The 14,609-nt window shown below is 38.0% G+C and overlaps 1 protein-coding gene across 2 annotated transcripts in view; it reads left to right on the top strand.

Moving 5' to 3' along the window:
* SYT1 (synaptotagmin 1) overlaps window positions 1-14,405 on the top strand; it is a 564,805-nt gene extending 550,400 nt beyond the window's left edge. The window contains exons 9-10 of one of the 2 annotated variants that reach the window (XM_024122864.3): window positions 6,855-6,988; window positions 11,306-14,405. In XM_024122864.3, coding sequence (XP_023978632.1) covers window positions 6,855-6,988; window positions 11,306-11,512 — 341 coding nt within the window. In that variant the 3' untranslated portion in view covers window positions 11,513-14,405. The remainder of the gene's footprint in view (window positions 1-6,854; window positions 6,989-11,305) is intronic. The other variant, XM_007101002.3, reaches the window with a different exon arrangement.
* The last annotated feature ends 204 nt before the right edge of the window (window positions 14,406-14,609 follow it).

Here is a 14,609-nt window from a genome sequence, read left to right on the forward strand (position 1 = left end):
CATACATGATTAAATTCTTCATTAATGAACCAGTTGCTTAGCATGGGTTTGCTTCTTTCCAGAAGTAAATCTGACACTTGGGGCAGCTTGGCTTATTTCTGCAGCCAATGGAATGAATTCTTCCCATTTGCTAATGGTGGGCACCAGTTTTGCAACGTGAGTTGGGGGAGAGTCTGACACATAGATGCTGACTTAGATCTCAGCCCTTTCATGACACAATAATAAACATTTATCATTAATAACAATACGTTCCGGGCACATTTTGAAGCACCTTCCCTGTAGAAACTCAATTTAATCTTCACAACTCTCTGAGCCAGGTGTTACCATTCTCACCACTTTAAGGTGAAGGAACTATGGCACAGAGAGCTTAAATAACTTGCCCAAACCACACAGCTAGCAGTACAGACGAGATTCAAGTTAATCTGGCTCCAGAGTCTATACTTATAAACACTATACTAAATTATTTCTTCAACGTACCACAAAGAGCAGTAGGTTCAGAGTCATAGGACCTTGGTTTGAGTTCTTGGGGAAAAAAAAATTAGCCTTTCCAAGCCCCAGTTCCCTCACTGGGATTGCTGTAAGGATTAAAGGAGATGATATAATTTATATATATATACCTAACATATATGTATATTATCTTAAAGTACCCTACAAACATAAAGGAACATTATATTAAACCTTGTAATGGATCTTACTGTAAAAATTATTCTCAGCTAAGATTTCATCCATTTTTATTAATTTTACCATGGATCCTGAAACATCTGTACGTAACTGTTATCTTCTGATTGCACACTCTGTGTTAACTTTTTTTATTTAAAAAATACTTTTTTGAAGGATTTTGTTTTGAGGAACAATGTAATAATTTTTAGAAGATTGGAAAAGATATCAATTTTTTTCCAAAAGATTGTTTTCTAGACCTATTTAAACTTGACTTTCATCATCAAACCTTGCTAGATAAACAATAGAATTATCTCTTCAGCTTTGGTTGTTGTACTAGTTTTTTGCTGCTGCCATGATAATCAAAAACTTAATTTTTGAAACAATACATATTTATTATCTTATAATTCTATAGAAGTCTTACACAGGTGTCACTGGGCTAAAATCAAGGTGTCGGAAGGGTCGCATTCCTTCCTGGAGGATCCAGGCGAGAATCCATTGCCTTTTCCAACTTTTAGAGGCCAAGTGCATTCTGTGGCAGTGTAGCCATCTTAAAAGCCAGTAGTGTAGCTTGTCTCTTACCCTTCTTCTATTGTCACATCTCTTTCTGACCACAGCCAGGAAAGGTTCTCTGTTTTTAAGGAACCATGTGATTAGACTTTGCCCTCTTAGGTAATCCCCTCATCTCAAGATCCTTAACCTTAATTACCTTTGCGTAGTCCCTTTTGCTATATAAGGTAACATATTCACAAATTCCGAGGGTTAAGATGCGGACATCTTTTGAGAGAGCTGTTTTTCTGCCTTCCATAATTGTGAACGTTAGGGACAAAAAAAAAATTGTTGTATATTAAAGAGGCTTGTCAACATATAAAAGTTTGAGGGTGACTTCATTACAGTGTCCTAAAATACCACCAAGTCATAACAGCTATTATGACAGAAAGGAGATGAAGTTCAGTCAGGCTGACTTCAGACAAAAAGAGAGCCGACAAATGGTAAGTGAAGGTAGCAGTGCCACAGTGACAACAAAACCAAATGATAGACCTGAAAATCATCCAAAATGAGGCAATGAATCTGCACTCTTTGTACCTGTAGTTTATTATTGGGAATAAAGAACTTTCTTTCTGATGCCAGTCCATCATTTTCCAGAATTGAAAAGTTACACTCATATACTATTAGAGACTAGATAGACATCAGAAAAGAGCCCTTCCTTTCTACCAGTTTGAAAAACAAAAAGACGCTAACCTTTTTTAAGATAAATTAAACAAATAAAAGAAGCAAACTGTTCCAAGTCTTGCACCTGTTTCAGTGGCAACAGGGATTATCTAAATGATGTTGAAGAAGGGTTGTCAGTATTTAGATGATGAAAGGTTCCATGAGTGCTTGTTTTGAGGACAGAATAAAGCAGTGCAGACATAGAGGTACAGAGTCCCTGAGGACAGTGGCCCAAATTTGTAGCTCGCATATTTCCCCATGCTATTTACATGTTTACAAAAACCTAACAGGTGTTTGAATGCCATGCATGGTGTCCAGCAGTTGTACTCAGAAAAGCAACGATATTAGGGAGTCTCATTACAGCCTATTTATCATTTCCATAAAATTATGTCTTATTATGCAATGATCAGGATTTCTAAGCCACTAAGAAACTCTGAATTGACAAGGATTTGCTTTGTGGAACAGCCCCTAAAACAGAACAAATTTAATTATACAGGGTCTTACTCTGCAGGAGAGGTGATCCTTACTATAAAAAATGTGTGTGTACTTAAAGCATGGGTATCTCATAGTTAGGTGGGTATGTTTCCATTTAGAGGACTCAACCATAGTTAGCGAGACAGGAGCCAGGTCTAGACCCCCAAAGAAGTTACTAATGAACTAATCAAGGGATTAGGGCCATTTCCAAAGGGACCAGAATTCAGGGCAAGACTTCAACCAGAGGACACTTAGGAAATCAAGCCAATCAAAGAGTAGATGAAAATGGAGAAGACTGGAGAAAATGGAGACACAATGTAAGACTTTGGATGGCTGAACCAAGAAGATGCTCAAATGTGACCACCTTGGGTACATAACCTATCAGGCTTAGACAGTCAAGACTTATCCAGGCACAAAAGTTGAAAAAGAGTAAGACATCTGACAACATGTGGAGTGGGAGAAAATATTTGCAAACCATATATTGGATAAGGGGTTAATATCCAAACTATATAAGAAACTCATACATCTCAATAGCAAAAAATAAAAATAAAATTTTAAAAATCCATTAAAAATAGGCAGAAGTTATGAATGATATTTTTACAGAGAAGATACATAAATGGCCAAGAGGTACATGAAAAGATGTTCCAATATCACTAATAATCAGGGAAATACAAATCAAAGCTATAATGAGATATCACCTCAAACCTACTAGAATGGCTATTATCAACAAGACAAGAGATAACAAGTGCTTGCAAGATGTGGAGAAAAGGGTACCCTCATGCACTGTTGGTGGGAACATAAATTGGTGCAGCCAGTATGGAAAACAGTATGGAGATTCCTCAAAAAAATTAAAAGTAGAGATACCATATAAACCAGCAGTTCCACTCCCGGGTATGCATCAGAAGTAAATGAAATCACTGTCTCAAAAAGATATCTGCATTCCCATGTGTCCGTTGCAGCATTACTCACAATTGCCAAGACATGGAAACAACCTAAGTGTTCATCAACAGATAAATGGATAATGAAAGTGTGGTATATATAAAATAGATTATTATTCAGCCACCAAAAAAGAAGGAAATCTGCCATTTTTGACATCATGGATGGACCTTGAGGGTGTTATACTAAGTGAAATAAGTCAGACAGAGAAAGACAAATACTGCATTATCTCTCTTATATGTGGATGTAGAATCTATTAAAAAGCCAAACTCATAGAAAAAGAGAGTAGAATAGTGGTTGCCAGGGGCTGAGGAGTGAGGGAAATGAGGAGACATTGATCAAGGGATACAAACTTCTAGTTATAAGATGAATAAGTTCTGGGGATCTAATGTACAGCATGGTGATAATACTGTGTTGTATACTTGAAAGTTGCTAAGAGAGTAGAGCTTAAATGTTCTCACCACACACAAAAAAATACTATAATTATGTGAGGTGATAAATGTGTTAACTAACCTTGTTGTGGTCATCACTTCACATATATATGTATATCAAATCATCACATTGTACATCTTAAATTTACATAATGTTACATGTCAATTATATCTCAATAAATATGGGGGGTAAAAAAAAAAGAATAAGCTCTAAGTTACTGTCAGTCTTGGTTATGATTAAGATGGGAATTTTGCCTGTAAAGTAAGTTGCTTTGGTACCTGTATCAGGATGGCTCTGCAAAGGCAAAGACTAACTCTGTCCATTCATAGCAGCCCCATACCTGCTCCTCCTCCAGCCCCCTGTCCTCTCTTGTAAGTATCATGAAATTATAGAATATCTCTGAATCATGGTCAGAAGTGGCAGATTCTGCTTCTGAAAGTGGGAGACCAGCAGTGTTACCTCTCTGATCTCACTGCCTACCTCTCCCCACCTTGCCTTCTTGTTCTGTAGACACACAGAAGGACAAGCACCTTAGGGCTTTGCATGTGCTGCTCCTTGAAAGTAGAGATACCAGATAATCCAGCAGTTCCACCAGTTCCACCAGCAGACTGGTTCAAGCTTCCACCACATCTACCAATGACTCACTCCTTCCTGTAATTCGGTTTTTAGCTCAAACCTGGCCTCCTTGGTGAGAACCTTGTTGATCAGTTTTTCTAAATTACCTTGTTCTCCCCCAGGCATTGATCACATCACATCAGAGTTCATGTTGAAATCTGAAATTATCTTGTTGGGTTTTTAATGTGCTTGCTCAAATGGCAGATGCACAAGGAATTCTCTTGTCATTTACTGTGTGAAATGAATAAACAGATAGTCACCATGCTTCTCTTGCAAAACCCTGTGCCTTAGTTAAGCTGATGAAGTTTCAACACATGAACACAGGAGCCATAAACATTGATTTGTGAGTATTTAGTATTTGGGTATTTTGTCAGTGCCAAGGAGCAACTGGAGACTTGACCATCTTTGTAAAAGTGCAAGGAGCTGGGATGGAGGACCCAGAGAACTTCATAAGCAAACAAGGTCTCTGAACCAAAAATCAGAGTTGCCTGTGAACAGCAAGATGGATTATCAGTAAAAAGGGCCTTTTTTCCCATTTACAGTGCATTTTTTTAACTGATCAACTACGTAGTTGGTTTCTCATCACTTGGTCTGGCTTTTAAAGATATTCTTCATTTTGATGAAAATCTTCATTACGAGCCCCTTGACTGGATGTAACATTAAAAACAAAAACCCCGGCTTCCCTGGTGGCGCAGTGGTTGAGAGTCCGCCTGCCGATGCAGGGAACGCGGGTTCGTGCCCCGGTCCGGGAAGATCCCCCATGCCACAGAGCGGCTGGGCCCGTGAGCCATGGCCACTGGGCCTGCGCGTCCGGAGCCTGTGCTCCGCAACGGGAGAGGCCACAGCAGTGAGAGGCCCGCGTACCGCAAACAAACAAACAAAAAACAAAAACCCCAAACAACACATATTCAAGTAATGTGGGCTTTGGGGCAGTGGGAAGAAGACAGGACTAAGAGTAAGGAGACCCAGATTATGAGGCCAGGCCTAAATAAGTTCCTCTGATTCATTCAAAAATTGTATACTGCCAGGTACTGTTTAGTAGATTCAGTTAGTGAATATGACAGACAAGGTTTCTGTCCTTCAGGAGTTATGTTCTACTAGGGGATATAGGAAGAGGGAGAGTAAAACCACCTTTTCTGGTCTGCGGTTTTATCTTCTAAAAGTACAGTATGTGGGCATTAAACTAGATTATCTGTAAAGTTTCTCCCAGCTCTACACATTCTGAAAGAAAGGAAAGTAATTTTGGAAGGCTTGGCAGTGGTTATTTTAGGGGAGGAAAATCATGTATGATTTAAAATTTCTTCCTCTTTTTGTTTATCATTGCTTCCTGATATTTTGTCTATAATAAACATGTATTACATATCCAATGGAAAAATGTTTAAGAAAACAGTAGATTTTACCATCAAACCTGGGTACTGGTTCTTAATAACCTGAAGGGAGGTCATTCATCTGTTAGTAATGAGAATCATCATTCCCCTCCAGTGACTTAACTTATTACTTTACCTTTACCTAATGAGGCTTTGAGGAAACTGCTAAGGGAAACTTTCCGCTCCTTTTCTCATTACCTCTGTGTGTGCCACCAGCTTATTCTCTTTTCCCTGAATTCTTGAAGCTCTTCTCTACCTAGAAATGTTCTGGCACAGATCCTGGTTATCTCTCTTTCTCTCTGTCTCATACACACACACACACACACACACTCACACACACACTCAGACATGTGGCCTCTTGTCACCCTTCAATATTCACATCTTACTTTAAATATTACCTCTGCAGAAAAAGGCCTTACCTGAGTGATCTAAGTATAAGAATTTCATTCTTCCCTTAGACTCACCATACCTCTGGGAGTCTCTATCATACATCTCTCTGCTCTTTCCTTCCAGAGCACTCTTCTCAACTTAGAATTTCAAATGTATTTCTTTTCTTTACAAGCTTATTGTCTATTTCCCCCACAAGTCTGAAGTTCCATCCTGAAAACAGGGATGGTCTGATTGGTTCACAGCTATACTCCTAGGGCTTAACTAATATTGTTTGAGCAAATGAATAAATGAAAGAATGAAATGTCTCCTTTGTCTTCTCTCTGTCAAGAGTTTTAATTCCCATGCAGTGGTAAACTGAAGCCAGTTCTTTGCCAGCTCACAAGAGCCAATTGTTAAATTTTCAGGAATTTAGTGAGCCAATTGTTAAACTGTTAGCTTGAAATCAGCCATGCTGAGAGTATTTATACCATGGACATTAGCAAATGCTACATGTCAAGACGTTTTTTTTCCCAAAAAGCTGGTTTACCAGCACACCAATCCTCTCATCTCCTAAATCCAACTATAAATATTGAGATATCATGGCAAAAAAACATGGCCCATAGGTTACTTTAAAACTTTCAATAAAAAAACGCTTGAAATCTAAAAAAAAAATACTAACTACATGCAACACTATTATTTTCCTGTCAGGAATACTTGGACTTTTTATAAGCTAAATTATAATATTAAAATATGTGTCTCTGATTTCCTAAAGTTTTTGTTTCTGTTTTTCAGATCCTTATGTGAAGATTCATCTGATGCAGAATGGCAAGAGGCTGAAGAAGAAAAAGACAACAATTAAAAAGAACACACTTAACCCCTACTACAATGAGTCATTCAGCTTTGAAGTACCCTTCGAGCAAATCCAGGTAATGTCAAACATATTTTTTCTTCCCACTCAATTTCATTTCTTCAGATCACATAAATTAAACACACAGATCTTGTGAATTATCAGTGCACATGCCTCCATTAGAACTGCTATTCTTATTCCATGCACATTTAATGCTCAAACTACATCAAGAGGGAAATGATAAAATATACAGCACAGGATGTGCTGATTCATCAGCCAAAAACAGCCGTCATTCTGTTGAGCAGAAATAAAGTAGGAAAAAGAACATCAACAGAACCACTCTACTAATTCAAAAAGTACATCCACAAAGGTTAAAAGGTCAAGAGAAAATAAGCTTTCACTCTTTACTCCCAGGCCACAATATGTAATTCTCATTATCACCTCTTTGTAGCAAAAAAAAAAAAAAAAAAAGTAGTGATAAAGGAAATATTTTGGTTGATGCCAAATATGCAGCATCTTTAATCTTTCACTATTAAAAAATAATTAACAGTAGAAAAATTAGGCTACGTTGTATTTTTCATTGTTTAAATTCAGCTTCCTGTTTCTGAGTTGGAATGGATGGTTATTTTTGTAAAGACAGAACCTTAATTTGCTAGATAATATTTGTTATGATAGGAATTATCCTATTAAAAGACCTTGTGGTTAACATGTTCAAAATAGGATGCTACATGTAGACACAGTGATAGCATATGATCTTATTATTTAGTCATTCTTAAACATTTTTAGGTTTTCTTACCTCATATTCATAGTTAGGCTATTGGATCCAAAGTTCACATCCATTAATTATGGGCTATTCTTGCTAATCTTTAATGGGTATCAGAGAGTCAAATTTCTTAAAGCAACACTATTTTTACACTTTATAAAAAAATTGATGTGGGTCTATCTTTTCAGTCCTATAGAAGTTTGCTCATGACTTGAAGGAGAGATGAAGGGTAGGCATCAAAACTACAGCATGGAACCTTCTAATGGTCCAGAATAACAAAATGCAGCAAATATTCTTCGGTTGCATATTTTTATTTTTAATCTAGTCTTAAAATACAGTACCTTAGGAATGAATCACACCTTTATTCCATGAAGAAACCTAATATAATAGCTACATTTATTGTATATTTATTTTGTACCTAGGCCCAAGGTAAGCACTTTACCTGCATAATCTCATTTAATCCTTACAATAACCTTATAAGCAAGGTACCATTATTACCCCAATGTTATATACATATAAGGAAACTGAGGCTTAGAATTGTCTCATATATAAAATAGGAATAATAACAGAATCCATGTCAAAGTAAGACTATGCATGTAAAAGCATCTGGAACGGTGCTGAGCACATACCAACGCTCAGTAAATGGTTCCCATCATTCTTACTCACAATGCTAATGTCGTCTTTTATTCAAATTAACATTTTATGTATTAGAAAATGGATCTAACAATAAGATTAAAACAATATGTAAATCAGCACTAGCCAACAGAACTCTGTAAGGATGGAAATGTCATCAGTATTGTCCTATAGGGTAGCCACCAGCCATGGGTAGGTCATGAGCACCTCAGCCACTAGTGTAATCAAGGAACTTTAATTCTAATTTATTTAAATTTAAACAGCTACATGTGGCTAGTAGCTACTGTATAATACAAGGCAGTTTTTTAAATCATCAGTAATCCCACCATCCTCACATTAGTTCATGGTTTTTATATAACCTTTCTTATATACATTTTCACATGGCAGCCGATTGTACATACTTATTTACTTTCAATAGCTGTTATATAAGTAAATGACATTGCAGAAGACACTGATTCCCTGTCCCCAGTCAGTTGTTTACTAGCCTGAACCAGTGAGCTCACTGCTTTGGACCCACTGGCAACCCAAGACATCCAATTTCTCCAACAATTTATTTTGCAATATTTATTCAGTAAACTCTTTTTTGAGTTCTGAGACATTATTCCTATGGAAACTAACACCTCCTGGCATTTTGTGTTTTAATTCCACAAAACAATATGAGGCAGGACACTGAGATGAAAAATCCTATTGTAAATCTTCTCCTTTGAGCTACAATTCTATACCTTTAAAAATATATATATATATGTCCCTTTTCAGCAAATGCAAATATATTGAAAATGAAGCACATTAAAAACAAGATGTATGCTGGGTTTCTGGGGCAGCCTTTCAGAGAAGATAACATTTTGTCAGGACAGAGAGAACCTCAGCCCAATACAGAGTCCATGAGGCATGGAAATAATGAGCATGCCTTTGACTGCATCCCTTCTTTACTGCTCCTAAAGTCAATTTGTTCTTTTCTTTCTTCTTTTCCCCAATAGGCTGCTATCCTAGTCTTTGCATTTCCCTAGAGAAAATAATTGAGCATTTTACATGCTTATAATAGGGGCTTAGGTTTTATTTACCCTGAGGTTATACGATTGTCTGTCTTTCTATCTGTCTCTATCCATATGAAATACATTGAGAGAAGCAAAATATGCTGATTTCCAAAAGCATATGAAAAGGTTGCAAACCACTCCCCACCAAAAAACGTATAGACTACAAATGCAGCTGAAAAAATTAACCCAAGGCCTTTATAAGGATAGTTTGTCTTTTTTGTTTTGTTTTGTTTTGTTTGTCTTGTTTGTTTTTTGTTTTGTTTTGTTTTTTGTGAGGATATTTTGTCTTGATTGCTACTAATCAATACATTCCTAGGTGAAAGAATCAAAATTCACTCTAACTATTCACTCCAACCTCCAAAATCCTTGTTACTTTTGTGCATGACGATCCTACTGTCCCTGTCCCTCATTCCTTGCAATATGACTGCATCCAGATGAATTCGCTTGGGAAAGGTGCTCAGAACCAAGGTGATTCTGTTCTTGGTTTCGAATGCCATCCAGTGAATAGGTAATTCCCTTGATAATGGAATCAATCCAAGTCTGCACAAGGAAAGATGGAAATTTGTTTCCTTTACAGCCCATGTGTTGCATTTTACATTCTAAATTCCACTTTCAGAAGTGATCATTTTCTCTGATCTGAAGCTGTATCTTGGTGACATCTCTCAGCACATTCGTCCAATAATGCAGTCCTCAGAGTACAAAGCCCAGTAAAGGGCCACAACTGGGCAGGATCTTCATCTGGCCCTGGCTTCCATCATTACATTTTCTGCTTCTTTTGACTCTAGCCACCAAATGCTACACATTCTACTTTATTCTAAATTTTTCCTTTATCTTTTCCCTTGGTTTCTAGATTGGAGCCATTGCCTATTTTGACTAAGCAAATTCATTACTTAGGAAGAACTAAAACATACTTTAAAAAAGTGTTTCTTTCGTGTCAAAATGGTATGGGTTTGCTTTCACCAGTTCAAAAAAGTAAGGCATTAAATAAACCCTCACAACCTAATGGAATCACTGGAGTAAATCTTGTGTGGCCTAAAGGGTTATTCCATTTGATAGCAATGCTGGATACACAGTTACTTAATAAATGCTTACTGAGAGAATTTATGAATGAGAAAAATTATCTTTAGTTAATTACTACTTTTTTAAGACTTTCACTCTGTTGTCACACTTTAAACTCACAATAATCATGTTGATTAGCTGAAATTCTATATTAGTTTTATGTAAAACTATGCTGGCTCTTCCCACCTGAAATAGGATTGCAGTACATGGTTGCTTTGAAAATTGTAACCAAAGAAAAAAAAATGATCTGAGTACTAATGCCAGAAATTTTGCTGATGAAACAATGGAAACAACTGGATTTAAAGGTGAATACAGGGGACTTCCCTGGCGGTCCAGTGGTTAAGACTTTGCCTTCCAATGCAGGAGGTGTGGGTTCGATCCCTGGTCGGGGAGCTAAGATCCCACATGCCTCGCAGCCAAAAAACCAAAACAGAAGCAATACTGTAACAAATTCAATAAAGACTTAAAAAAAAAAAAACAAACGAATACAAGTTGACATGGGCAGCCGGGCATGGTATTTTATAACATGGACTCCGGAAACCAAACCACTCATTTCTTATATGACTTCAGGCACGTGATTTAACTTCTCTGAGCTTCAGCATCTTATCTCTATAATGTCAATGTTAACAGGATCTATTGTAACTGAGTAGTTCACATGAAAGACTTAGAATTGTGCCAAAATTAACATTTACTGAGTATTTGGAAGATGCTGAAGGAGATGATGATGATGTATTAATGGCAACAGGGACCGGACTCGGGTTTTCATGTTCAGGTCATTTTCCTCCTTGTCCTGGCGTTTGGAGATGGGGTCTTCTTATTTCCAACTGCTTTGATCTCAAGGAAGCTTGGTAGTAGGGCTTTATCTCTAGAGCCGGATGATTAATGTTTATTTTGTGTCCTCTTTCAGAAAGTGCAAGTGGTGGTAACTGTTTTGGACTATGACAAGATTGGCAAGAACGATGCCATCGGCAAAGTCTTTGTGGGCTACAATAGCACCGGGGCGGAGCTGCGACATTGGTCAGATATGCTGGCCAACCCCAGGCGACCCATTGCCCAATGGCACACCCTACAGGTAGAGGAGGAAGTTGACGCCATGCTGGCCGTCAAGAAGTAAAGGGAAGAAGAAGCCTTTCTGCATTTGCCCACATAGTGCTCTTTAGCCAGTATCTGTAAATACCTCAGTAATATGGGTCCTTTCATTTTTCCAGCCATGCATTCCTAACACAATTCAGTGGTACTTCAAATCCTGTTTTAATTTGCACAGATTTAAACGTAGAGAGCCCCTAAGCCCTTCGTCATACCACTGCCCTCCAAATCTACTCTTCTTTTTAAGCAATATGATGTGTAGATAGAGCATGACTGAAATTATTTATTGTATCACACCGTTGTATATACCAGTATGCTAAAGATTTATTTCTAGTTTGTGTATTTGTATGTTGTAAGCGTTTCCTAATCTGTGTATATCTAGATGTTTTTAATAAGATGTTCTATTTTAAACTATGTAAATTGACTGAGATATAGGAGAGCTGATAATATATTATATGGTAAATATAGTATCGTCTGCATTCCAGCAAAAATATCAACTTGTAAGGCACTAGTACAGTGAAACTGACATCTTAAAGGACAACTTAAACCTGAGCTTTCTATTGAATCATATGAGCACCAAGATACGCTGACACCACATATGTGGTGGATGAATCCAATTTTGTAGAATTTCTTCACAGGCAAATTAGCATGATCTGAGCAGCATCCAGCCTGACCTCCAGGAAGTATAGCCACAAACCAGAATAGCATCTGTCTGTACATATCTACAGAGCTCAAGACATGCTTCACTCTTACATTCGAGGAAGCAACTGAACAGGGGTCAATGATTTCACATTACTGCATATAGAGCAATGACATGATGGTGTTCCGTGTGTGTGTGTGTGTGTGTGTGTGTGTGTGTGTGTACGCACGCATTTGTTTGGGGATGGGGTGGGTGGGAAAGAAGCTGAGGGGAGAAGAAGTCAGCATTTCTGAAATACTGCCTGACTATTTAAAAAGAAAAAAGTAGCTCTCCATTAACACCTTTATACAAAATGTGCATCCTGTGAATTCTGTTCCAGATTTCACACCTACTATAACTTCCAAAGGTTTGCACATCAGACTTTGTAACAAAATATTTTATTATACAAAACCAGATTAGAAGGGATGCAGAATATTTTTAACACAGCAATCTGTGCTTATGACACAAAATTACTTTGTGGTAAGCAGACAGTATTGTAATCCCATCAAAAGAGGAAAAAAATAAAACAATTAGCCATAGTTCTGAATGCACTTCCATTAAGCCAAAACAGACAGCTAGTGATCTTTTTATATGCTCTTTTTACGTAAATAAGTTTTAATTTGTCCTTTAAAAAAAGGTGAAACAAAACCAAGAACAAGTTCTAGAAAACTGAAGCAACCTCTTATGTATACTAGATGCTTGATTTAGGAGGAGTTTTTAAATGTTTTCAGTGTTATTATGTAGTAAATGGCACTATTACGAAGCTACTAGTCATTCCATAAGAGTCTTAAAGGACTGCTCTGTGTAACACTGTGACTGCCCTGTGTGCTTAGACACGTAATGTAGTTTCCCCAGTGGATAGCACTCAATCTATTCCGTAGTGATATTGTAACAATACTGCCATTCCCTCCTACTGCACTGCCCAAGGTGTGTGTAGCACAAACCATTCTCATTACAAAGGACCAATTCAGCACTGAAAAGCTATGCATAGGACTAGAAAGATACAAAGCATGGGGTGGAACACACAGCATTTTGTCAAGCACTGTGCAATATTCCATACGTTTCCCCACTATGTTAGACCACCACTTTGCCAAAAGGCAGCCCTTGATCTCACACTGCATGTAGCCTTTTCTTCCACTCACCTCTGTGACCCTTTTCACTCGCAGGCCACAGAGAGTAGTGATGCTTTGAAGTGAAAGTTTTGTCTCCAAAAATACCAAAACAAAAGGAAGGAAAACTAAGCATTAGCCTCACGTTCAGACTTTCAGATATCACACCATGGCTTTTACAACTGCAAAGAGAATTCAAAAAGGGCTGATGGGAAGCTTCAAACATGGGGTTGGCTGTTTCCTGATAAAACTACAATTCCTGTCTTGCTCTTTCCTCATCAAAGAAGAGGCAAGCCCTTTGGCCTTTCAGCCCAGTCGTAGCAAACTCCTTAGAACTGTGATAGACCTGGAGGACAAAGGGAGAATTACATCTCCCTCTTCCATGGAGGGTCCATACTTTTTTCCAAAGGTAGATAATAGAAAATGCACAAGTCACGATGTGAGATTAAATACCAGTTTGAACAGAAGATTCAAATGAGACTCCTTCCAACTAAAAAGATCAGACCCTACCAAAGAGAGGGAGTTGATTGACTTTTTAAAATTCCTTGAATACCAGAAACTGACATTTGATTTCACCATATTTCAGTTTTAAGTTATTCGCTCTGAAACAAACATTTTGAAACAAGCAGGTTCGAGCTGCCGAATACACATCATTTCTTGCATTAAAGCACGATTAATGCATTCTTTTGCAACACTGCCAGACATGGGATATTGTCACGATCGAATTAGTTGGTACTACGCCACCTGTCACAAGTCAGTGACCGAACCTGCTTTAAGACCAAGATTCATCCTCCAGTAAGCCACATGTACCTTTCTGACAAAGCTGTGTAAAGTATTAGAATCTGATGCTCTAGAAAGATCCTAGTTGCCTTTGTGTATATTTACTGCCTGCTTGAGTGCTTCTCTGTGTGGGTTTTCTCTGTATCTTGTAGAAATGTTGGGGTGTTTTCTTCTGCCATATGGCTCGTGGCCCGCGAGTCAGCTCCTTAGCTGTATTTTACCTTCATTTTTGATGAGGTAGTTTAAATTTTGTTTCATTTCGTGTAGTGAATCCCACAGGAGTTTTCTGATGGTTGTTAAAAATGACTTAACATATTACACAGATATTCAATAAAAATGTTTTATTTCCTGTTGATGTTGCTGCCTTTCAACCCTTTTTCTTACCTGACTCTGGTGGGGAGTCCATGGCCTATTGACTTTGGAGCCTGCTGGAAGCAGGGGCAGCTAAACAAAAGCTTGCACTATGGGCTTCCCTGGTGGCGCAGTGGTTAGGAATCCGCCTGCCAGTGCAGAGGACACGGGTTCGCGCCCCGGTCCGAGAGGACCCCCCACATGCC

The sequence above is a fragment of the Physeter macrocephalus genome, chromosome 6, assembly GCF_002837175.3.
Source record: "Physeter macrocephalus isolate SW-GA chromosome 6, ASM283717v5, whole genome shotgun sequence".
Taxonomy (NCBI): Eukaryota; Metazoa; Chordata; class Mammalia; order Artiodactyla; family Physeteridae; genus Physeter; species Physeter macrocephalus.